We start from the raw sequence: 26,464 nt of genomic DNA on the forward strand, positions 1-26,464 counted from the left end.
GCCGGGACCGAGCGCAGGCCCAGGGGCGGCAGCGGCCTCGCGTGCGAAGCACACGCGGCGGAGGTGCCGGTTTGAGTCAGGGCGGCCGCGGCGGCGGGGGAGCGCGGGCTGCGGGCGAAAGAGAGAGCGGCGCTGAGTGATCTCTAGCACCTGCCGGCCGGCGCGTGGCACGCAATGGCACCGGAGCCCTGCCCCGCCATCAGCGAGGGGGAGCGCGGCTGAGAGCTTACAGCTGTAAATTATACATGATGCGGGTGACTTTTCCCCCCCAGTTGTCGTGGCAGTTTCCTGCGATCAGAAAGCATCGTGCTTGTAGGGGAGAAGTGCCTCACCGTGAGGGTGGGGAGGCGCTGGAACAGATCTCCAGGGAAGCCACAGATGCCAGAGCATGCTCGAGGCCAGGCTGCACGGGGTGCAAGTCACTCAGCCTCATGGAGGAGATGGGCAGGGACCTGCAATCCAGCCCCACGGCAGAGTAGTTGGGTTGGGTGATCTGTAAGGGCACTTCCAGAGCACTCTTGGACCTAATTTGTTGCTGCCAAAGGGCTCGTGCCATTGCCCAGCCTTCCCAGCACAGCACCTCTGCACCCAGCACGGCATAGAATCACAGAATCATAGAATGGCTTAGCTTGGAAGAGACCTTAAAGCCCATCCGGTTCCAACCCTCTACCTTGGGAAGTGTTGCCACCCACCAGATCAGGCTGCCCTTCTTTGCATGTAACTTTCCCAGGTGTTTAGCAGTTAAAGGGAACTAGCATATGTAAAAGGCAAACAGCTCTGTGCCATTGACAGGCTGAGCAACAGAAATAGTGTGGAGTAGTCAGCGTAGTGGATGTTTTTTGAGAAAGGGGGTTTTTGCCAGCTTCAGGAACACATGAGATGTTATTCATTCATCTCAGAAACAACAACAAATTGACATTTCTTAAGATTTCATCTCAGTGGACTCAGTTGAACTGATTACATCACAAGCTTTCCCAAAGCTGGCAGTAAATGAACCATGATTTTTACCATGGCGGTAGTGAGACACTGGAACAGGCTGCTCAGAGAGGTGGTGGACTCTCCGTCCCTGGATTCAATCAAGGTCAGGATGAACAGGGCTCTGAGCAACCTGGTCTAGCTGAAGGTGTCCTTATTCAGTGCAGGGGGGTCAAACTAGATGATCTTTAATGGTCCCTACCATCTCAGATGATTCTATGATCCTGTGATTACTCACAAAGAAAGTTTCTGTAAAGTGAGTATCACTGAAGCTAACACTTCCCCCTACAACACCTCTCCAAGAATCTTGGGGCCCACATTAAACTTTCACAGACATCATTTGGGAAATGGTTTCCATCCCTATTTTACAAAGAAGTTACAGACACAGTAAGATTAAACTGTTTATTCCTTCTGAACAGTGGGAGCAGTTGTGAAACTGTTTAACTCAAAGTAAAGTGCAGGACCTCTCATTACCAGTCCTGTGAGTTTACCCTAGGATCTCTTTTGGAATGCAGCCTGTTTCTTTTTCCCCCTACCTGGTCCCAGCTTGCATCCTGGGCCAGCTGTCAGCTGCCAATTTCTGCTCTTAAAGAACTTTCCAAATGATGGGTCATTCTTACAGTGTCAGGGTCACAAGTGGCAACAACAGGCTTTTTGTTTTGTAGTTTGCCCTACATTGTAGATTGTGCAGGAGATTAGCCAGCCAAAGAGTTTATGCAGCATACAAATGCACAGATAAATCTGTGACTGTGAGATTCAAAAGAATCAAGCACAGAGATCTACGTTCTGATTCAGTTTTACCCATATACTAAAATTGGTCAGACAGATAATCAGCATGCGGCTAGTTCAGATTTTCTGGAGATTACATTGCAGAGGAATAGAAGTGCTATATCTAAGTGCATTTAACCAAACATCAAAATCTTCATTAAGTTTTAGCATGAAATTCACAGCAGGTGATGCTCACTCCAGATATGCCACAATGCAGTAGAGTAATGCTGCTGAGTTGCATTGGTAAAGCGACACACCTGATTCAAAACATAATGAATTCCCTCTCCTTTCCAAACTTCTCCCTACCTTATTTTAGCAACACATATAAAGAAAAGTCTGAATTGATGATTTCCAGGAGACCAAACTCTAAGGGCATATTCAGGCACTTTTATATGACTTGTGAATTTCAGTCCATAAAAAGGAAATACCTCTGGAGTTCCTAAGCAGTAAGAATAAGCCCTGTCCTGATAAAAGTCCCAGGATGCCAAATGCTTCTCTGATACAGTAGATTTAAACTGGCAGGACTTTGCACGCAAGGGTTACATTTGGGAAGGAAGAGAGTCTGAGCAGATATGAGCAAAGCAAGCAGGTAGGAAATCATTTCTTCGGCATAAAGTTTCTGTCTTTTTCATGTGGTAAACGTGCTTATCGGCCCAAACTTTTTGTGCTTTTCTAAACCTTCACTTAAGTCCAGGTGCACATATGAAATACTTACGCATGTATGTATTGATGTGTGACCAGGATAGCAGAGCTAGTCTAACCAGAACAGACAGCAACAGAGAAATCTGCAACAGAGGTTTGCAGGAGCAGTGAAGCAACGGAAGGTGGAAGAGCTTGCTGCTCTGCACGCTGCTTTACACATACAGCTGTATGTGGTACCAAGCACCCGCAGAGACACAGAACTTGTGAAATGAACTTTTTTACTCGAGGCAACTTGTTAAGTGCAAATTTACATTGATAGCTGATCCCACTGGTAATTACAAAGCAAACAAACCAATCCTGATAGCAGGAGTCCCACTTCTCCAAAGGAACACTGTCCTGTGTTATTCACAGCCTACCAAATTGCTCCAAAAGGGCAACAGCTAAAACATGCTCACCTTTGTGTTGTGGCAAACTCTTCTCAGGAAGAGAGCCCTTGGGAGAGGAAATTCAGAGTGGTGCATCAGGAAATTGGGGAATTGGGTACTGCTGGCAGTAAGTTTTTCTAACCTTTAAGGAAGAAAGTAGACACACACATTTTCAGTATCCAGTGCTTCACATTGGAGGAAGCCTTCCTGCTCAATGAGAACTTCCTTTCCCCTCATCATAGTGTAGCCCAAGCAATACAAGCACTGAAGCACATCAGTGGCAAAGTGTAGTCTCTTGAGATAAACAAACACCACTGTGAAGTGTAGAGTCCTGATTAAAATACAAATCAAGAAGTGTGCATATTAGGACAGCTCTCCCACCACTGCTAATAGGAGGCTGGCACTGAGATACTGGAGGAAATACAGCTGTTGACTGTTATTTAGCCTTTTGACGATGAAACAGAACAGATTTCTTTACCAGTGTGAACATCTGAGATGAGGCACAGTTACGAAAGGCTGGCAAGGACCTTTCAAGTCTTCATAGACCATCCATTCTGAGCATGGGTGCCCCTCTCATAAATTGATCACCCTTCATGCTGACGCTAAGAAAGGATTTTCCTTCCCTTCTCCTTTGGAAAGGCTGATGAGCAGACTCACTGCTTGGGTGATTAAACATGCTTTCAAAGTCCTGCTCAAACTGATGCATAGTTCCATTTACTGGCACTTCCTAAATGGTCTGAAATCTTCAGACACTTGGTACAGGTGCATCTGCTTGCTTCTTACCCAACCAAGGAGAACAATTAGTGGGACTCAACATTTCATGGCCTTTCATAATGTGAGGTTATGGCTACTCTGGTTGCCATGCTGTGGTGACTCCAAAAGATGTTCAAGCATCCCCCCATCTACCAAGAACATGAGCTTAGTTAAGTGTGCCTGTACTGTCAGGGTTTGCACGCATAGCCTGTAACAACTTATTGTGAATCACAGCGACTTTCTCAGCAGAATGGGGTGCAGAGTTGGATGTGATTTTATAACAGTCAGTTCGAGTAGGAAACTGAAAGAAGTGTAACAACCAACATTTTTTTATTAGAGGGTCAATGGCCAAGTCATTCAGGAGGAATTAATTTTCAAGATTTGGCTACAGCAGAGCTCTGCAGATATCATCCATCCTTTGGTCTTTGATGCTGGGTTCCCTCTAGTTACATTAATGGGAGCATCAATTCTTTGTTATTGACTGATCTTGGTCCATAGTAGAGGCAAGGGGAAAGAGGACACTGCAGGATGCTACCCACTCACTTAAGGGAACACCGACTTTTCTTCCAACTAGTAGCCTAGCACTTTTGTGTAACACAGGTTCTTTATTTTTTCCATCAGCTGTTCCGCCAGTTTAGTGAGTCTAGCCGTTTCATTGATGAGGAAGTTCCTGCAGGAGACAACAGCATACATGGTGAGATATATACATATGGGAGTGAGAGTAATCTCTGCAGTAGTTATCAAGCTATCCTTCTTTCACACTGCCTGTCACTGGTGCAGATCTCCTTTGCAGTCCTAAAGGGGCTTTCCTCAGAAGGCAGGAATAGGCAGTCTGTATTTGCTGTGAGTTAGGCAAAACTTTATCTCGTGAGTTGTTGTGCTTTTTCTTCTGGGGGAAACTCCTTCCCTTTCTTTGAGGAATACATATTTAGAGATAGAGTGAATTTTATAATCTGAGTTGAGTGCCATCAGTGTTGCTGGCACCTTCAGTACCCAACTCCTCACAGCCAGCACCGCAGCATCTGCTCAGCCTCTTCCAGGGTGCTGATACCCTACCAGTCATTGCCCCCCACCCCACCCCTACCCATGCATTCTTTGTCCCTTGGGTCCCCTCATACAGATACCTGATCAATCTGTTCTTTTTCCCACTTCTCCCTCTCCTTTTCCACCTATGGCTATTGCAACGCTAGCACAGAAGTGTTTTCCATACCTGATCCCAGAAACTACTGTAGTCTGGGAAACATCCAGCAAGAACTGACCAGCTCTAGGGGACACCTTGTTCACAGCTTCGTAGATGTAAGCTGCAGCTGCATCAGGGATGACCAGCCAGTCACGACGTTCTCTGTCAATGATGGACTTTGAGTGCACTTCTGAGAGGGAGGAGGCAAAAAAAAACATGAGGCTTCTCCAGTCACATGTCTCTCTTCCACCAGAGACAGTGGAAAAAGATGCAAAATTCTCAGGTTCAAAGAATTTGCTCTAACAGCACCCAGCTAATTTTCATTACTAATTTCTGGGCACCTGAGTCACATGACCTGGCAGAGTATTTCTACCAGGTATGGATGCTTTGCAAACCAAGCCCCTACTTTCACTTTAGAAAGCACCAGGTACTCATGGTTTTTAACTGTGTTACTGGGTTTCAGCCTTACTTTGTGGATGGGATAGACTTCTCCAAGGTAATGAGAACCTGTCTCAAAAGCTGTTCAAACTTACCAGGGACAGTGGTGCTAAGGAGCAGAATCACAGCTATCACCAATGCCCTGTATTGCACCATGGTTTGTTGGTACCAGTTCAGCCCTTTACACCAAGAGACCTGCTGGGATAACCATACAATATTTTGTTTGTTTTTAGAAAAATATCATGTCTACTAAACATCAGGTTTGTATAACCAATATATAATAATTAAAAAAAAAACAACAAAACAAAAAAGACAGGAAATATGATGGTGCAGTTCTTCTTAAGAAGTGAGGAAAATAGAGCACAAAAATGAACATGTTCTTTTATTCATGTAATCACAAATATCCACAATGAATGATAGCTTTCAGAGCTCCAAGAAATATGTGATGCTTAAAGTTATTTCTTCTAAGTTAAAATTCCTTGCTTCAACATAGGAGCAAACAATGAACACTGTGGTCAGAAAAGACTTCTTCCACACATGGGTAAAAATGAAAAAGTCATGCTGCAGTTTGGTTTTTTTCTTGAATTTTTGTCAACTGCTGTAAGGAATCTCACGCTAGTCAATGCATCACATGCAATGATCTTCTGAATGACACAGTGATCTGAGTACTTTGTCTTGCTCTAGTTGAGGAAAGACCCAAGCAGGTTCTCTTGTCTCTTCCACACTGATAAGTGAAGCAGACAGCAACCCAGGCAGAACAAATTATCAGAAGGAAATAAGTGCAAACTTCACCATCATCCAACATCCTTTATTCTGTCTATTGAAAAATCTGGAATTCAAGAAACTCTTGAAAAGTTGGTACATTGAAAAGATGACATTACATCTAAACAAACTTTTCAAATACTGTGCATTTAGAAAGGTGTTAGAAGTAAAACAGATTTAAAGGCTGAACTACAGGGTTGCATCAGTCAAAACAACGTGATGGAAACATCAGTGCTAGGAATTGCAATGGCAAAAAGAGCTGTACACCTATTCCATATGAATACTTTGCTAAATTCTGTGTTTCTTATTCTGCAGTAAGGCAGTGTATACCTGTTTTGATTTCCTTCTATGCACAGATTACTTCCCAAAACTACCACTCCATCTTCACTAGGAATTTGCTGACTAGCAGCTGTTGCTCAGTTACTACCCTTCTTTGAATTTTAATCCTAAGGCCAGTTTCTCCCGTTGTAGACAAAAGGTATAAATTTGCTTCCCAGGATTGTAAAGAGAGGATCTTACCTGCTCTAGAACCTAAAGCTGCTATCGGTGAGGGCAGCTGGGAAAAAGTCATGTATATTCCAACTCTGCAACTCTGCAGTTCCTAACCATGGGTTTGACCCTGCTATGAGTGTCCTATGGAGCTTCCATCGCTCAACATCAATTCACTCCCACCCTCTTCCATTTCAGCAGTATTCCATGCTGTAGAGCATGAGGAGGGTCCATGCTTTGTAAAAAGTGGAGCAGGTCACCTCCACTCACTTGTCAATGTCCCAAGGTCCATCCCACCCAGAGCAGAGAGTGCAGTTCTTACCTGTCCTGCTTTCTCTCTCCCAGGCTGAAGCTGAGGTTGATGCTCATCTGAGACACTGGCATTTATGCAGAACTAATATAGTGAGGGGTCAAAGGTCCTGCTTTGTTTCCCCATTTGCTCTTTTGCAAGCAAATTCTGCTCAGCAGGATGGACAAGAAGCTGTGTAGGACTCTGGACCTGTTGTTCGGATTTGGTAATGGAAGGTCAGTCTGACCTGAGCACAGGAGACGTGGAAGGCAGCTCCTGGGTCACTGAGCCCCCTACATTTTCAGGCAACCATGTCATAGAGGCCCCTTTCATAAACTGACCAAATTCCACATTAACTGTAGCTACAGCTGGACTGATTTTTGCTCCCACTGTTCCTGTGGGAAGGCTCATGTTGAAAGCCGACCACTTTGACAGCTGCAAATTATTTGTGTCTATTATGCTCATTCACAGTTCACCCTCTGTTTCCAACAAATGTATTAACCAACTGGTGCACACAGGTATATGTATACATACAGTACTCTCACAGTTCATTTTTCCCCATAGCCAAGCCTTTTTGCGCAGGCTGACAAAATGGGTGTAAATCTCAGCCACTTGCCAAGATCTGCACAGGGGAAGCATAACTTCTACCCAGACTGCCTAGGGAACTGTGCCCAGTCAGAAAGCATCTGTAGTGCCATGCTGTGGAATGTAGCTCAATCTCAATCATAGCTCAATCTCCGAGAGCCCATTGGGTCTTCAGTAAGGTCAACCATCAGTATCTCACACATAAAACCATTGAACAGGAGGCAGAAAATTTGCAATATGGAGCAACAAATGGCATTAGCTGAGGAAAAGGTGCAGGCATGAGGCATACATGAAACCTACAATGTGAGATCCAACAAAACAATCTTATGTCAGTGACATAAAGTAGTATTAGCCACCTACTAAGTCACTGACATGAATTTCAACTAACAGATGGACTCTCTGAAAAGCTCAACCAGTATCTTTATTTATAGCCCAACACGTTTTTCTAGAAGACTTTTCTTCATGGAGCTTTGTGTATTGTAAACCAAACAGTAAGCATTACCCTTTTACACATATGGCAGCCAAATCAGTGAGTGCAGCAGTGATACAACTGAGGTCACATCATTAAAGAGGGCTGCCCATGGCCTCCCAGTTTTTCCACTGTCTCGATGAAGTATTTATTAAAAGTATCTTCTGTCTTGGAAAAACAAAGAAAAAGCCCCCTGAAACATGAAGAACGTTGATCCAAAAAAATCCCAATGGAAGCAAAAAAAGACAGATGAAAATTATTACTAATGTCTAACAAGGTTACTTCTAGAAGTCAGAACAGAGAATTTTCAGTTCCACTTCTCGTGCAAACACTAAAAAGCAATTTATGGTCTAGGAAGAACACACGGGAACAACAAGAGTTTTAAGTTCTCTCATTTTTAATTATAAATTCTACAATCACTAAGGAGACTCTACAGATTTACTGCCTGCTTTTACAGCTGAGATAACGTTCAGAAGACCTGCACAAGGCACATTACAGGCATTCAAATTAACAGAAATAGCAATAAGCAGTCATTACCTGTGGGGGTGAATTTAATATAACCTCAAGTGTCATCTCTCTTCTAAATCAGGTCAACAGATGGCAGTCTCTGGCCATATTAAGGGTGTGTTTTAAACTGCTGTGCTGCCTGAGGTAGTAAAACAAAGGGAATTTAGCTGCCCTACGTAGTAATATGTATATCTGAAGAGGTTTGTGCTATGGTAGCTTTTGTCCCTGCTAAGTTTGTCTAACTTTACCCAGTGCTATCATGAATCCAGCCCCACAGATAGCAACAGGGCCTTTCAGCACTTTCTACTGCCAATCAGGCAATTGCCAAGCCCAAATCAATGATTGCACAAAAAGCAGTCCTTGTCCTTCATTCCTGGAATGGCAGAGTGCTCTGCAAATAAGCAAGAAAGCCAGATATTGCAAGCCCTTTTTTACTCAAATTAAAAAATACATAGTTCTTTAATCTTTCTTATGAATCTTTGGTCTGAGGTGGAAAGCAGCTGACATGAGCAGCGTGGATCTCCTTATCTGTTCCACATGGCATAGTCACCTATTCTTTATTTTAACACAGATAACTCCAGTGGCTATCTAGGCACTTTCATACACAAAATTCATTCTTAGGTGTAAGGTATATTCCTTCACCTGCACGACAGGAAGAAACAAAAGTCTAAAATAACTCACAAATGAGATCATATTTATTTCTTTCATCACAAATGGGTGACACACAAACATCAGCTTTTCGGAATGGCTAAAAAGTTAAAAATGAGTAAAGTACAACCTAGAAAGAATGAAGCTCAACTATTTCCTACTGTTCTTTCACTGTGCAGTCTTTCAGCTGCAAAATTTACTCTCTCTTTTAAAAAGTCAAAGGCCTTGTAATCTCACTGTTAAATAAAGTCTACGTGGTATTGACCAGTGCCATTGCAAAGGCTTTCATTTATAGCTAATTAAAAACAGAAATAAGCGTTCAAAGTCTATTTCCTTCCTACTTTTCTGTCTGCTTGCAGTTGCAAGGCATATATATATATAGATTTCCTTTTTAATTATTTCACAGACCACTGATCAGTGCTTTATGAACCACAGTGGTTTGTGGACCAGATCTTACCAAAACCGGTACCATTGCTGTTTCCCTGCTGGATAACCTAATCTGCTTCTGTCTGCAATTTTAAGTCACAGAATTAAGACTGAGATATAATCACTTTTCCCTGAAGTGTTACGTTTAATGTTTCTATAAATGAACAAAGTGACTGAAGAGGAGCTCAAACGTGATAAAGATAAAACTCTTCAGACTTCACACAGCACAACATGCACACATTCGCACAATCTATGGTAGTCATTCTGACTCAGTTATGGGAACCACAGTAATGAATAAAGATGGAGAGCTCCTTCATGTGATTTAGATCAAATAGTGCAACCTCTGCAGTTAGCATGAATTGTAGAATCACAGAATGGCTTGGGTTGGAAGGGACCTCAAGGATTATCAAATTCCAACCCCCCTGCCACAGACAGGATTGCCAGCTGCTAGATCAAGTACTAGATTAGGCTGCCCAGAGTCATATCCATCCTGCTCTTAAACACCTCCAGGGATGGGGCATCCTCTCTGCGCAACCTGTTCCAGCACCTCACCACTCTCAGTAAAAAACTTTCCCTTCACGTCTAATCTAAATCTATCCTCCTTTAGTTTAAAATCATTCCCCCTTGTCCTATCACTGTCTAGCTGTGTAAAAAGTTGATTTCCTTCACGTTTATGAACTCCTTTTAAATACTGGAAGGCCATAATGAGGTCTCCCCACAGCCTTCTCTTTTCCAGGCTGAACAAGCCCAGTTCCTTCAGCCTATCTTCATAGAAGAGGTGCTCCAGTCCCTGAATCATCTTCATAGTCCTCCACTGGACCCCCTCCAAAAGCTCCTCATCTTTCCTGTGCTGGGGGCCCCAGACTTGGATGCACAACTCCAGCTGGGGCCTCACGAGGGTAGAGTATAAGGGGACAATCACCAGCCCAGGATACCGTTGCCTTTCTGGGCTGCAAGCACACACTGCTGACTCATGTCAAGTTTTTCATCAAACAGCACCCCTAAGTCCTTTTCAGCAGGGCTACTCTCAAGAAGTTCTTCTCCCAGTTTGTATACATATCTGGGATTACCTCGACCAAAGCACAAAACCTTGCACTTTGCTTTGTTGAACCTCATAAGGTTCACAAGGCCCCATCTTTCAAGTTTATCAAGGCCCCTCTGGATGACATGCTCATGGTACAACTGCTGCTGCTGTTATGCACAGTTTTCTTGCTGTCTGAGAGAGTTCCCACTCTTGGGGAAACTGGCTGTACATGTATTGGAACATGAAAGGAAAGCAAATACTTTTCCATGCTACGATCTTGGGATTCAGCTATGGCACTGGCTGGGAAATAAGCTGGACAGTACAGTAACTGACATTGGCCAGTCTCTAATGCCTCTGAGTTACAAAATAATTCACAAGATGCTTCTAAAGCTCCCTGCCAATGACTGAGTTTCTTTAATTTAAGAATGTCTTTGGTAAATCAGTTTCCTGTGGATGCATCTAGCATGTAACTATAGCACCCACAGAAGATCAAGTTTTCCAGTACATTTTAAATGATAACAGTGGATGGATGAATCACATCAAGGAAAAATGGCAAGTTTTTCTCCTTTGCAGGTAGTTTCATGGCATTCTAGAAATTCTGCATTCAAGTTGCAAGGTAAGAGACAAGAAAACCCCACCATCTAGGTAGATCAGATACACCATGTGTTCAGAATTGATTTGTGTCAGGGTAAAGATCAAGAGGACAATAGTAAAAATTGGTAGGCCTCTTCAGAGCCCTTTATCCCACCCCATGTATATAATACATGGTAGAGAGAGCAAAGGGAGAACATAAAATGAGTATACAGCCCAGGAAATATACATCCATCAAGTTATGCTTCCTAGAGTCAAAGGAAGTTCTGGTCTACAGTACGAGAGATAGTAGTCATACCATGCTCAGTTCCTGTGGGGATGACCAAGCTTTGGTAAATTCAGCTCATGACATTTACAAATAAATTCAAGTCTGTGTTAAAGGCTAGAACAAGCATCTTCTTAGGTACTAAGGTCTAAGCGTAATATAGAGCAGGGTGTTTCAGTCAGTACAGGGCAGATAAGCTGGCAAATTGCAGATTGCAGTGAGCCCTTAGTAAGGCTTGTAGATCCTTCTAACACTGGAATTCTGCTGTTTGGGAGAGAGACATAAAAGGGAGCAACTACCCACACTACACTGAACAGCCAGGCAGAAGCACCAAGCATCAAATAATTCTGAAGTACAATAGAGGGCCTCAGAAAGGAGATGCCATGCCTCTCTACAGCAAATTCTGAGGGGACTGGGTCAGATGAGCTCCAGAGGTGTCTTCCAACCTAAATTACTCTACTGTCCTGTGACTTTACATCTCTTTGATTATCTGAGCCCCCAGTAACTGGCGTGCAAAGGATCCGCATTCTACATACTGCCCTCCTTGTAGTGTCAGGGTACCTAACAAAGGCAACTGATATCTCTGGGAATACACTGTTTATTACAAAAATCCGCTGTATCCAATTGCATGTTTTCAGCCCATCACAAACTTAAGTTTCCAAATTAAGGTAGGAACAAATATGGGTTATGTATTGCTTCCATGTCCACTAGACATATCTCCCTCAAAAGCAGTCTCATCTTCTGTTTGTTTTTCTTTTGCTGGTTCAATCAAAATCAGTCATCCCAACTATATAGTAAAAAAAGTTAAATGAGTCCAGTGTGAATCTTCATTCTTTCAGTACCAGCATTAAATGACAATGCTTCTTGCACTATAGGAACTTCCTCTGTCCTGCAGGAGAAAATAAAAGATTCAGGAACAAGGAAATATAGGTGAAAATCAAGTGCCTTCCTACACATTCTGACCACTGAAACAAAATCATTCATACGTATACACATCATAGCTGGGACTAAAACTATGTTTCCTTACAAAACTCAGAGGGGAAAATTGTAATATACAAAATATGGCCCTTTGAGAAGACAGACACCCTGTAAAATACTGCATAGAGGTGATAAGGGACACTTAATTTGTTGGTTTTGTTGTTTTTGAAAAACTCCATTTTTTAAGGAGGAACATACTGTCTAGCTTCAAGGCCAGCAATTGGATATCAAGCTTTTCATGCACAGGACACTGCCTGAAATCTAGTCACAGTATAAATTGATAAGATGATCTGTGAACAGCAACTCTTATTCCCCATATAATGCATGTCCAGTCCTCAGGAGCTGCAGCTAGCAAGCCACCCTCTTCTACATGGCCTGGAGGATCATGTATTTCCCATCGTTTCCTAGGGCACTCAGTACTCTTCGCCCTTCTTTTGAAAAAAAGACATCAGGCTGCAAAAAGTAACTGACATTCACTGTCACCCCCAGAACCCATCTCTGCCCTGTGACTGGAAGAAAAGAGGCAGTTGACTCACCGAGCGTGGCCCTGCACCCTCTCTGTGCTTGCTGTCCCGATCTGGGATGATTTCTAGTGAGCGATAACTGGGAGGTTTATCTTCTGGCCATTCCCGAGACCGGTTGTGCCGCCTGCGGTTTGTCGCTGGGAGACGGATTTGCTCTTCTGAAGAGCTCCATGATCCCCGTCGAGAAGGGGGGGAGTAGCTGTGCCGCCGGTGCCTTGAGTTATTGCTGTTCCTGGTGTGCTGCTGATACTCTCGCCTCACTGCAGGCTGTTGTCTCCGGCCACGATGGTGGCTGGAGCGCTCCTTGGCCTCCTCTGAATAGAAACTGCAGCTGCTGCTGCTGCTTTTTCCCCTCTCAGTCTGGCGGGTGGGCGACACATCCCGCCTGGAGTATTGGGACCTGCCATCATATCCACCTGTCCTCTGCCTTGGAGGATGGTCCTCTCGCTGCCTGTCCCGGGGCCCCCGACTGTAGCTGGAACGAGAATCTTCGCTGGAAGGCAGGGGCCACCTCCGATCTTCCCTCCTATTCTCTGCTGTGTCCTCTCCCCAGGTTCTGAGGCTGCGGGTAGTTCTCTGTGGATGTGAGGAGCTGCTGCTCCCATGGGAGGAAGAAACATGACCAGTGAAAGGAGGAAGACCATTTGTGCCACGCTGCATGATGTCGCTGCCCAGGGAGGACAGTAAGCTGGGCTGCACTGCCTGCCGCTGGTTGGAGGGTGGCCGGGGCTGTGACGGGTTAAGGTTTTGGATTTCAGATTCCAGATAGTCCAAAACACCCTTATTAGGGGAAAGTCGAGCTTGTGGCTGCACCAGTGGAAGACTGTTCTGCAGAGACACATCTGAAGATTAAATCACAGGAGGATGCAATAAGTTAAGGAAAAACAAAAAGAGTGAGCCTCTCTATGCTGATGGCCTTGGCTAAATCTCCTCTGAGTCTCACTTCTCTTCCTCACTGTAAGAGCTGTGCAAGTTTCAAGCACCACAACCACAGAAGGTAAGATGCAAAGTACAGAAACCAGTATTTTGCAGCCCCAATCTGTGTTCTGAGCAGCACATAGGTAAGTAATTAAGTCACCCAGCACACCAGGGAATGAGTATTCGGAGAGAGGAACGTAAGTTTTCCTACAGCATCAATAATTTTTTTCTTTTTTTTACTCTAATATCTTACTGAACTGGAAGTAATATGAAACAATACTGCAAAAGATTTTTTTTTTAAATGCAAATGCACATAAACACACACATATATTTACAGATATAAGTAGAAAATGGTAAAGTTTCTCCTCTATGAAGCTGGTGCAGCTCTGGAACAGTTACCCAGAGAAGTCATGGAATCTTCATCCTTGCAAGTTTCCACATCTCAGCTGGACAAAGCCACACTGAGGTTGGTGATAGTTCTGCTTTGAGCAAGAGGGAGGACTAGATGACCTTAGAGTTCCCTTCCACTCAGCATCTCTAAAATTTCAAATATGTTACATGAATAAGGCTAAACAACAGTCTAAGGAACTTAACTGTCTGTTGTATTCTGACAGCATGTCCACGTATTTCCTTGAGAAGTGCATTCCATCTTAACTGATGACAGCTCAGTCACAGATTTTCCTAAAGTGAACTGATGCCCTGACTAGGAAAAATTCCAATCGCAGAATTAACTGAAGAGTTAACAAAGTAGATACTCAAACAGCTTGAATCTAACATTCAAGATGCCTACAAACTCTTCAAACAGTGGTTAAGACTGTAAACCTGTGACTGCTGTACAGTGATGAAAAAATCCCATATTTATTTGAGAAGTCATGCTGAATTCTGCTATTGTTCTTCGGGGTGGTTAAATAATATTGCTGGTAATAATTTATTCTATTGCTTATGTCTCTATGGCTTCAGACACTCTATCTTCCCTATTCAATTAAACTCAAAAAAATACACAACTAATGTAACTAATTCTGGGACAGAATACCTAGTAAATTCTTCCAGATTTATTCTTTGCTGCATGTAGGCTAGATCTGTTGCACAGAAGGCAGTTTGCCCTCAATTGTATGAAGATCAGACATTTGATAACAACTCAAACAAATTGCACCTCACTTCTCATGTCAATTTTGGATATAAGGAGTTGACCGTGACCAGCACAGCAGAACAAAGACACAGTACCCTCTTCCACCCCATGAAGCGAGATAAGCTGGGTATATTTACCCTGCAGTCACTGTGGTGTAGCACAAGATACACCTTGGTTAGCATTAAACTACTTCACCCAGCAATGAGCCTAGTGAGACACTTAAGATGGATATGCTGTATTTATCCACCCAGGCAAGTCTAAAGTACATTGCAGATGTAGCAGGGCTGTCATGCCAGGATGTGCAGTCATGCTAGGAACATCTTTCTCACCCTGTATTAGAGAGGATAAAGACTCACTGCTGAAGCTCTCTGAGAAGTTACCTGCTTCTCTTTCCTACTTCCCTCTGAAATGCTGACTACAGTCTCACCTTGTTGCAGCAGAGGGTTGAGCTGGTAAGAGGAAAGCTGTGAGTTCCTATCAGCACCTCCATAGAACATGTTAGGTAACATCCAAGGTGCAAACGCCTGAGCCCGCTTCATGAACCGATGCCGTTCCAGCACTGCAAAAGAAGACGAAAGCTTTGAGCAGCTTTGCCTAGAGTACAGCTTGCAGAACACACCTTTTCAGTTGATAGACTCTAGCCTTTGCATGTTATCACAGAATGAGAAGCTCTATCCAACCTATGACAAAGCTTAAAAATAGAGTGCAGGAAATTTTAACAAAAAAGTTGTACAGCTTCCAAAACGTACCTAAAACTGAAGAAAAGGGTTACTGCCTCATACATTTTCAGGAACCAGGAACAAACAGCACTAGGATTAAGTATACAGCACATAGCCTAATGCAGGACTTCTGTGTCATGTCACTGTGAGTACAGCTGTGGCAAAGTGGGAAATAATGTTTCATATAGCAAGACATACCACATGGTTTTCTTTCTTAAAACTCTTTCAGTTCACCGTTAGTCTTTTCCCTACAGTTAAACAAGACCTTTTTTGCTCCTTTCATGTAGGCTTTGTCTAGATCTTATCTTCCACACCACACACAAAAGCCGTTTCTTCTACAAACAAGTCACTCAGAGACATATTGCCCACCTTCTTCCTGACTAGTCTTTCAGCTGCTCTTGTTGTATCTCTCCAATTTACCTCTGCATGACTGCAAAAATTAAACCCCTTTGGACAATGTGGTCAAACTCGTGAACAAACTAAACGTCCTCTTCTCAACAGCAATCTCCTGTGTCCCAGAAGAGGAAACTCAGTGGAAACTTGCACTTTGTCACCATTTTTCCATCACTAACTCCAGTGTGCTACCAGCAGAGTCAGACTTCAATCCAACTTTATTTTTTTCAGCACTTGCACCTTCCCCCTACAAAGACCATATCACCATCTCTGTCTTCAAAACCATCACTCATTGCTGATTCTTTTCTGGGGGGGAAAGCTACAACATCTTAAAAAAAGCCTTACATTTTTTATCAGAGACAATCAAAACTTAAGTTTACAGGTAAATTCTGCAAGTCCCACACATTACAAAGCCTGACTCTGCACAGTTTGTCTTTCACCTTTGGGTAAAACACTTCTGCAGCTGGGGCTTTTGCAAAAATTCTCTTACATGGCTTCTCTGGAATCTCAAAAGAGGCCGTCTTCTACTGCAGTCTCTTCTGTCAGGCACTAACAGAACATTCTTGCCCATACGTTTCAGCAGACAGATAAGAATGTAATTGCCTTTGAGACACTTACCCCTCTGATAAATGTCTGAAGTTGGCTGATGAAATTAAAAGTTACTGAAGGGGAAGAGACTGGGGATACACAGGCTGGCTGCACAAGCCTTCCTTCTTTAAGGAACCAGGCTAACGCTAAGCTCCCATTAATTCTGTCTCCTGAGTTAATCTGTAGCAAGCAGCATTTAGATCGAGCACTCTCAGGGTCTCAACTCTTCCATCATGTAGCACTCCATTTATTAAACAGATTGCATGTATGTACTCCTTTACCTGTTTCACTGAATTTACTCAGAGCACCACCTGTAGCAGAACAGAGACTGACACTCCCTCTGAACACATTCTTCCCTTTCTTCACAGCTCAGGCAGCTCGAGTTTGTTCTCCACTCGACTCCCTCCCCAGCCTGGCTCCAAACAGAGGGAACTACAAAGCTGGAGACTTCAGGAGTTTTAATCCTAATACACTGATTTTTCTTCAAAGTGTTGTGGCTTGAGGTAGCAGCTTTCAAGCATTTAATGTAAAACTTCCTTTTTTAACGAATACAAGGGATTTTCCACCAGTTTAGCTAAAAGCTAAATTCGGAAGGAAGAGCAAAAGAAGAAAGCAAAGAGAAATAAAGAAAAAGGCCATATCTGTTCCTCTCCAATTCCTCTGGTTATCACCTTCAGAACGTCCTTGTACCTGTGGAATGCATATCTCTGAGTTCTGAATGTAGTCCTACCTGCACACTGAAAGGCACACTTACAGCACTGCAGGCTCCTCTCTCTTTAATGTATGAAGGCAGCCACTAGCACCAGCCATCCTAAGCCTATGATTCTCTGATCTATCCTCGTAGCTGAACAAATGCAGAATTATCCCTGGACTTCCTTTACTACCCTCATCTTTTTCTCCAATCCCCAGATACTTTGCCTTTCAGTTTCATCCCAGTATATAGAGTCTTGAATTCAGTACTCTGTTTCCCCACTTGCAAATAGGAGGTAAAATTACAGATCTCTTCTCTGAAGTGTTTGTGAACATTTTTATCTGAGGAAGGTCAGATACACGATAGTTCCAAAACCCAGACCTGCTATAAAACTTTGCCAGGGTGTTTCATCGTTCCTTTTTTCAACCATTCCCTGCTGAGAAAAGTTTGTTCTTTACCTTTGATAGCTGCTGGGCCATTTATCCAATTCTAAAAAAAATTACTTTCCAACCTAATCAGACCTGGGTGCAAGCATTTCCTATTTTGCACCAATTCATTAATGGAAGAAGTCTGCAGGAGGAGAGGAACTGATAGGAATAGGAGGAGGTCATACATGTATTTACCACAATATCTGTACTAGTAGGCTTTTTGCAGTTTTCCATGGGAAACGTAATTGGCTTGCCCCTGGGGCACGCTTAATATTTCCGTAACACCAATTCTGAATTACCCAAACAATTCACTTCTATTACAAGGTTCAAAATCATGTTAGCTGATGACCTGATTTAAAACACTGAGTTACCTCGCCTCAGCGTATCCTAAGCCCATTCAACAGATCTAGGCTACCCTCTAGTGGCCAGTAAGTGGGAAAAAATCATCCACATTCAACTCGTGCTGTAATTCTACAATTTAATTGGCGACTTTTGTCTTCTCTTCAATTACATGGAACTGTTATTCCTTAGAACTGCGTTTTAATATGTTTACTGCCTCAGCCTTCTGTTTTTTAAGACATCAGTTCATTTCCTGGAAGCTAAAAAGTCTGCTGGAAGTAGGATGAAGTGAAGGTGCACCAGAGCAGGGGAGCTGTCTCTCAAGGATTCCTTGCAAAGTGGATCATGAGGGCAGGCAGCTCGGATGGAAATTATATTCACAGATTCCAGTGGCCAGTCAAGGAGGCTGAACCCTTCTTTACCTTCTCTGAGCAGGTACAGGTTTTGGGAAGCCCACAAGAATTTCTCCTATTTATCCTCAGCAGAAGGCAAGAAAGACAAAAGCAGCACTCTGGAAAGTGTCGTTGCCACCTATAGCACAAAAATTCCCCTTAAAAAGTTCAGGCATTTTCAAAATCCTTTCCTCGATGAGAACTAGGAAGTCTGGAGGTGCAAATCTTTCATCTCCATCGCCTTTCTCTCATGGAAAGCAAGTTCTCTGCCAAATTTCCATTGTATCCTCACCTCCATTGCATCCTCGGCACCACACAACCAAAAAATTCCAAGAAACTGTTTTGCTTGATTTTGACTTTAGCAAATGAGATGGTCTGTCTGCAATTTTGCAAAGGCTAAGCAGATTAAGCATAAAGCTAAAACTCTCACAGTAGCCTCTTTCAGTTGTTAGAGAGCTTACTAACACCCAAGGTATTCCAAATAATGCTTCTGCGAGTAAAAAGAAACACAGCTCCTGTTCACAGGTCCTCTCCTTGCAGTGTTTGCAGAAGAATCCAGTGATTGCAGTGATAGGTAAATGTATTTGCTGCACTATGTTCCTATCAAATTGTATGAAGTGTGTGTGTGGGGGGGGGGGGGGGAGGGTATTCTACCTTGTGTCACTCCTAAGTTACAGTTACAGGAACACAGAGATTAAACAACCACAGCAGTCAAAATTTAAACGCTATGCCTGGCTGGCCCTACTAACAGAACAGAGTCTGTCTGCAGAATCTTTATCACTGCAAAAAATTGCACACAGCAAAGTTTCTCTTGACCCTCCAAACTTCAGAAAGCATTTGTAGTGTTGACCACTACGACTGGCCTTTATCCTTTCTTTCTCACTTCCTCCCTTGCTCAAAAGAAAACAAGCCCAAAGAGAGAAAACCTTTTTCTTGAGACAAAAGCAGCTCTGAAAATAATAAGATGGCATAGAAATCCAAACTTTATACTAGTACCTCTCAGAGCAACATACTTGAAGGTTAGGCCAGTTTGGAGAGTGACATCAGCGTAAGGACAAGGCATTAGCTTGCTTGCTTCTCTCAAGTGCACAGTGAGGACAAGTTTTTGAAAGTAGGACACCTGGATGCAAAATGGGATCCACATCTCCTTCTCTAATCTCAAGTAGGGTGGTCATAAATGTAACACTGTCACCCAAAGAAATATCACAGTCTATATGGACACTGAACTGGAGGGAGAAAGTGGAACTCAGAAAACTACATCAGGTTTTTGTCTTGACAGAAATAATGAATGGACACATATTTCCTTGCATCTCACCTTTCTCATTACAGCAGCACCGGGTTGGGCAGCAGACACACCGGATGTGGCAGCAGCAGTGCTGGGGGCAGCACTGGCACCAGCATATTCCAATCAGCAGGAGGAGGAGGAGGCCACCGAGAATGATGAGGAGTACTGTGAGCCAGTCTATGGGAGAAACAGAGAGAGAAAGTGGATCCTGACAAGCCTGGTCACAGTAACTTATCAAGCACCTTACCAGAACTGGAGAAATCTCAAGGTGGGGGGTGGGGGGGTAGGAACAGGAGAAGGTATCTGTTGCCCAGGCAGCAGGAACTTACGTAAAACAATTAGCTTAACTTCCTTGTCCGGATCTCCTGAGGTATCTCCTGGTGCTTCCACAGTGCAGTAGTATACGCCATGATCCCACCACATGACCTCACTGATAACAAGGTCTGCCCCTGTGGAAAAAGGACTGAGAGGTGAGCAGAATATTTGAAACTGACACTCCTTTCAGACCCTATGCTAGGAGGGCCTCTTGCCTGCAGGCAATATCGAGTACTGCATATCCCCTCTTCCCAAGGGTAGCCATCACATTCAGACAATCCTCTTTGAGACCACTGACAAATTCTGTGAATAGCATTAACTGCCAGTCCTATTTCTCTTTGTGTTGCTGGAAGGCAACATTACTTAGAAGTGGGACTATTTCTGTGTGCAGTGAAACACCAGAATATTGCTGGGTCATGTACATTAAAAAGCATGCTACCAGCTGTCAGCACTGGTTTTGGAACACAGGCTCTTGTAATCATTAGGCCACTCATCCCAGTAACTCTCTTGCAGTAGCAACAGCTATTGCTCCAAGGACAGCACAGAGCATATAATGCACCTATAAAACAGTGCTGTACTTCTTAAAGGAAATAACTGTTTTCTGGCCTGTGAACTCCTCAGCTGATCTTGACACTTCAGCAAAATGCTTGGGTATCCTCAACTCAGCCTTAACTTATAGTACCTCCAGGGGGCAGGGGAGTTGGCCCTTCACAACTCTTTTTCACAGAATCACAGAGTCACTTGACTTGGAAAGGACACCCAAAAGTTGTCTAGTCCAACTCTCCTGCAATGAACAGGAACACCGACAGCTAGACCAGGCTGCTCAGAGCGTCATCCAGCCTGACCTTGAATGCCTCCAGGGATGGGGCATCCATCACCTCTGGGCAACCTGTGCCAGTGCTTCACTATCCTTGACGTAAAAAACTTTTTCCTTATACCCAATCTAAATCTCCCCTCTTTTAGCTTGAAATCATTTCTCCTTGTCCTGTCACAACAGTCTCTGCTAAGGAGTCTACTCTCTTCTTTCTTATAGCCACCCTTTACATACTGAAAGTCTGCTCTCAAGTCTCCTTGGAGCCTTCTCTTCTCCTGGCTGAACAGCCCCAGCTCCCTCAGCCTGTTCTCACAGGGCAGGTGCTCCAGCCCTTGGATCATTTTTGTGGCCCTCCTCCAACAGGTCTATGTCTCTCCTGTACTGAGGACTCCAAATCTGGATGCAGTACTCCAGGTGAAGTTTCACCAGAGCAGTGCAGAGGGGCAGGATCACCTCCCTTCACCTGCTGGCCATGCTGCTTTTGCTGCAGCCCAGGATATGGTTGGCTTTCTGGGCTGCAAGGCCACACTGCTTGCTCATGCCAGCCTGCCATATACTAGTTCCCCGAGGTGCTTTTCAGCAGGGCTGTGCTCAATTCTTTCATCTCCTAGCTTGTATGGATAGCAGGGGGTGCTGTGACTCATGTGCAAGACCTTGTACTTGGATTTGCTGAACATCATGACGTTCTCCTAGGCTAGAGCCTGCCTAGGTTTCCATTGCCACACCACAGAATACATAAGCCACAGACAAGATCACCCATATTTATGCTTTTCTTTGCTTAGTAGGCCCAGATACTGGATAGTTCACTGCCTGCCTGTGAGGTCAAGTCACTTACGGTTCTGGATAGTGATCTTCCGTTGTCGGTAGTCAACACCCAGCACAGGCTCATTTTGCCCATATTTCTGGATGACAATGCGCACTTTTCGTTGGACGTCATTGCAGTCATCAGACGGGTCCTGGCCAAGAGCTAAACTGGCTTGGTACGCTATAAGCACACATCATCAAATAAGATGCAAAAAATTATTTCAAAGGGCCAATTTCTATCCCCATGTAAGCAGCAGAGAACTCCTGAATGCACACGTGCACTTGCTTTTGTTCAGTAAGACAAAGCACAGCTTCAGAAGAGAAAAGATAAGTTGCTTTGGAGTGCTTAAAAGCAAAAAGAGGAAGAGCCACAGGAATGACAGAGATTTTGAGAGCTGGAGAGGAGCTCCTGTGCTCACAATTGAAAGAACAGTAGCACAAAGAATCTAACAAATGTAAGTGGGAGGGCAGGACCCAGTACAAAGACAAACTGCAAGGAAACAAGTCACAGAACTCCTAGAATCACTGGAACAAAAGCAAAACTGCATTTATTTAACAACAAAAAATATCTCCAGACACATACAAACTACTGTTGGATTACCTCCGTTTCCCTCTTCTATTCCATTATATGTTGTGGGGCTTCTACAGACAGGAAAACCCATCATCAATTCCTGCATAGGACTATATTGTATAGAGACCCAATAACACTAATGGAAGACTAGTAGCAATTTCTGTCTAATACTCTTACGAGATATTCACAGTATAACCTAAGATTGAGTTGCCAGGCATTTGGAAACAGAGATTTGTGGAGACTACTAATACAGACACTCAGCACTGTCTGTAAAGGACTTGCAATGAAGAGAAGACAGAACAAACCTTGTCAAAGACATGGCTGTGTTTACAATGGATCATGAAGAACAGATCCACCTAAGCAAACACCACGACCTCTGTGCTTTTTATCCTAAGTGGGAACTATGAGCTTGAGTCACATTACTCTGGGAACAGCAGAGCATCAGACCCACCTGCTTGCAGACTTGGCTGTACACCACATGCCTATCCAACTCATCCAGAGATGGGATTTAGGCACCAAGACACCAAACAAGTCTAGGGTCTTCATTCTTAAGTATGCAATTAAGCTAAGGGTGGCCAGTTTAAACATACCATCTTAAACACTCCTGAAACAAGGCAACAAGCACCAGATTATCTGCATATGAAGTGCTGCCACAAGTATTAAATGCTATTCCTTAGAAGCCTTCCTGCACTCCAAAGAGCACATTTCTGCCTAAAAACAGTAACACTCAGTCACCGGTCTCCAACTTCAAAACTAGTGCCTTCCATGTCATCATTAAGTATACATGTTGCAAGACCTTTGTTTTCAAATATGGGGCTGCCAAGTCTGACACATGGTTGAATCTGTCTGCCTTCTGATCTGATGACAAGGAGAACAGACAAACTGCTTCGGCTGGGATTTCTATGATACAGTACCATAACGTCTTGACATTGCAAAAGAAACCACAGACACAATCTTGTTTTCTTGGATTCTGGGGAAACACCACAGCCTGACCTACTCTGTGGTCAGGAAAAACCTGTATTCCCCAGTAGATCTGCCCCCCTGCTCCTTTCCATTTGAAGAGCGACTCCTTGGAAGACAAGTATGACACTCACAGACTGAATAGTAATCAAAGATGGGGTCCTTGCAGAAGGATTTGAAGCGCCAGGTCACCACTACGTCCTGCAGCTGGGCTGAAGTGCTGTAGTCACACTTGAGGGTAATGCTGGCAAATAAGGTGGTGTAACGCTCAGTATCCTGCACTGTCACCAGCAAGGAGAGGCAACCTGCAGAAGAGAACAGAGGAGACAGTCAAGCAGCAATGGCAGACGTCACAACATAACTCTCACTCTGCACCAGACCAACAACTGAAGTATTCCTCCGTTAGCCTCACACGGGATCTGCATTTATAGACCCTCTTTTTAATAAAGCTGTTACTGTGTATGTTTAGAACTCATCCATAACAACTTCCACAGCACTGTCTATCCAAGCAGATGCATACATCCAGCAAGGTTTTACAAAGTTTCTCACAAGCTATGCTTTATTTTAGCCACACTCAGAGACATCTCTATCTTGTTTAAACTTTGATAATACATTAATCTGTGCTTGTCATTAACAACAGAAAAGTTATCACCAGTTGCCTTTGATAAGGTAATACAAATAGTACGGAGTGAGCGTAGGATGCCCTGTCTGGAACATATCCCAGGAAACAGGAAAGGCTTGTGGTGCTGTGCTAGGTGCTTCCAGACTGGGAACAAGGGAAACAGGGAAAGAGAGAAGGAAAAGGGAATGTCTGAAGTTATAAGCCAAAAGGATCATGAACTAGCACTTGTATTCCAAGTCTTTCCCTCTATTCTCATAGCTGCAGGATGAGAACCAGGAGTAAGGGGATATATAACATCTGGATCACACCTGCAAGCATCATTCTTTCAGTGCCCTCCTAGGCTGCATGGAATATGCTCCTGACAAACATAAGCTCACCCAGTTTCCACCAGGTGGAAACCATATAGCTGTAGAGGTGCAGCATTGCACCTCTCAACATACATTTTTGCAGTTGGATACCGTCAGTGCAGTAGTTGCTTGGTTTTTGGTTTGAAAAAAGACTTGTGGCCAGCCAACTCAAAGCAGAGCAGAGCAAACTCTTTTACATGGTAAACTCTGAGTCCAAGATCTTTTTGAAAAATAAAATATACATGGGCTTAAACACAGAAATAGTAGCAATGGTACAAAATTCTAGCAAAATGAGGCTGTTTTTTATGGTGCTGCAGTTAGACAGGTCCAGACTAGTGACAGGTAGCTGCAGTGACTTTTACTCATTGACACTGTACGTTGACACATTTTGTTTCAGCTTTCATCGTGAAACAGCTCACACACAGGATATTACTGTGTGAAATCACAAGAAAACCAAAATCCAAACCTTCGAGGCTGGCAAAATCTCAATCTCATTGGCAAACAAACAGATCTTTCCCGTAAGAATTCTGACCTTCATGGACACAGCTTTTCTCTCTGTTTTCCACAGCAGCATCTCTCAGACAGGAATAAAATACTTAGAATAACTGTGTGTTTTTCACTTACAGAAACCAAAGTTCTTTTGGAAAGATATCTTTTGTCATTAGCTCTGTTCTACACAAGAAATAGAGTTGAACAAGTTCCTTACTTTTTAATGAGGTTAAAAACCCACTTTTCCCATTGGAGGACAATCAGATGTCTCCGCACGTCTGGTGTTCCATACCAGCCTCCCCAGCCAACACCACACAAGATAACTGAAATGCTATGCAGTTAAGGTAGGTTCCTAGGGTTGAATGACACTCCTCTCCTGCATGCTGCTCTCCTTCTCCTGCTTGGAAAGAACAAAAACTACCAACCTAGCAAGCTATTGCTAACTCATATCTATGACCTCCTTTGAAAAGGATACTAACCTTTAGAACCACTGAAGCCAATTTTTAGCTAGTACATCAAGCAGGAATGTTGCTGTCAAGCTAGAGAGTCAACTGGCATACCTGTATTTTTCACCTCATTTACTGGTTCCCTCTGAAAAACGGAACTTTGGGGCTTAAAGCTACACCATCAACAAATGTAACACCGACATAAGAAGCAAAACAATCAATTTGGTCCCTAAAGGAGATCGGAAGCCATCGAGCAACCTGCAAAGCTTCCAAGAACGGTTGCCTCTGAACACGGAGGGCAGCTCTGCTTTCCATGTAGGTGTGCACCCAACAGATGCTGAAGCAGTGCAGTCACATCAAATCCTAAAGTGGCAGGGGCACTTGTGGACAAGCCAGAGGGGACCGCCATGCGTCTTCCCGTGCTCAGGCCCAAACCAACCTGGCAGTATACAGGCGACACGGGAGGCGGCCAGGAAGGAGGGGGCCACTTCCTCCTCGGCAAGGCATGGGCCGCACTCCTGGGGTAACAAAACCACGCGCGGATCGGCCCTCCTAGTGCTGCCTCGGGGCGGCCCGGCTCTTCTGCCCAGCCCAGGGCGAGGCGCTGGGCTGGGGCAGGCGCCCCAGAACTTGCCCCGGGGGAAACAAGGCGGGCCGCCGCAGACGCTCGCCCGGCCCGGCGCCCCTTATCCCGGCCGCTCCCCTCGCCCTCACCCCGAGGGCGCCTCCTGACCCCGGCTCCGTACAGGTGCTACGGGGCGGGGACCGGCCCCGCTCCGCCGTGCGGTTCTACTCACCGGCCGGCAGGCAGGCCAGCAGTAGCCAGACCAGCAGCAACGTCTGCCCGCAGCGCCCGCACCGGGCCATGGCGCGGCCTCCTCCTCCCGCCCGGGGCCGTCGCGACAGGCCACCCCGCCGCGCCCACAGCCCCTCCCCTTCCCGTGGCACCTGTCCCAGCACCGGGCGCTGCCGCGCGCGGCAGTCCCCTCCCCTTACTCCCTCTCTCCTCTCCCGGCCCCTGGCGGAGGCCTCTGCCGTGGGCAGGTACACCTTCCTCCCCCTCCATGCTTGTGCCCTGCTGCAAGAGGGGAGGACGTCGCCTCCCAACTTCAGAACCTGCTCCGAGATGAATGTTTATTGGTAGACATGTAAACATGCACAGGTTGTGGTGGCTGGCAACCGCCCTGTCTGCCTACCTGCCAATGACTGGGTTGGAAGCTGGCAGCAGGTGCACGAGCTTTTGTTTTTTTGAGTAGGTTTTTGGCCTTCAGCAGTGGATTTCTTCCCCTGAGCTGACCGCGAGAGGAAATCCATTGTGGAAATGCTCCGAGCCATGCCCAGGCACGCTGCTGCCCTGTGTGGAAGCTGTGTGATGCAGGAGAGCATCAGCTGTGGGCATTTCTGGCTAGGCCATCATCACGACTGCATCCTTTAGAGGCAGTTGCCTGGAATGGAGGTGGCATGGATGGGATGGGG

The 26,464-nt window shown here is 44.6% G+C and overlaps 2 protein-coding genes across 4 annotated transcripts; both read right to left on the reverse strand.

Annotated features, from left to right (window-relative positions):
• Positions 1-3,870: 3,870 nt before the first annotated feature.
• APOV1 (apovitellenin 1) lies at positions 3,871-6,792 on the reverse strand. Of its 2 annotated transcripts, none has more exons than XM_015295934.3 (4): positions 6,755-6,792; positions 5,277-5,376; positions 4,774-4,933; positions 3,871-4,233 (listed from the first exon to the last, which is right to left on the reverse strand). In XM_015295934.3, exons 2-4 carry the CDS (start codon positions 5,335-5,337, stop codon positions 4,134-4,136), a joined length of 321 nt encoding a protein of 106 aa, XP_015151420.1. In that variant the 5' UTR covers positions 5,338-5,376; positions 6,755-6,792; the 3' UTR covers positions 3,871-4,133. The 2 variants fall into 2 exon arrangements, with proteins under 2 accessions (XP_015151420.1, NP_990814.2); NM_205483.3 differs by having other exon boundaries at positions 5,277-5,379.
• On the reverse strand, positions 5,277-25,887 carry ILDR1 (immunoglobulin like domain containing receptor 1). 2 transcript variants are annotated; one of them, XM_046905334.1, is made up of 9 exons: positions 25,786-25,887; positions 23,219-23,389; positions 21,585-21,734; positions 19,950-20,069; positions 19,651-19,797; positions 15,213-15,344; positions 12,751-13,580; positions 6,755-12,125; positions 5,277-5,376 (listed from the first exon to the last, which is right to left on the reverse strand). In XM_046905334.1, exons 1-8 carry the CDS (start codon positions 25,853-25,855, stop codon positions 12,084-12,086), a joined length of 1,662 nt encoding a protein of 553 aa, XP_046761290.1. In that variant the 5' UTR covers positions 25,856-25,887; the 3' UTR covers positions 5,277-5,376; positions 6,755-12,083. The 2 variants fall into 2 exon arrangements, with proteins under 2 accessions (XP_046761290.1, XP_015152053.2); XM_015296567.4 differs by having other exon boundaries at positions 5,277-5,379.
• Positions 25,888-26,464: the final 577 nt, after the last annotated feature.

Source organism: Gallus gallus, chromosome 1, assembly GCF_016699485.2.
Source record: "Gallus gallus isolate bGalGal1 chromosome 1, bGalGal1.mat.broiler.GRCg7b, whole genome shotgun sequence".
Taxonomy (NCBI): domain Eukaryota; kingdom Metazoa; phylum Chordata; class Aves; order Galliformes; family Phasianidae; genus Gallus; species Gallus gallus.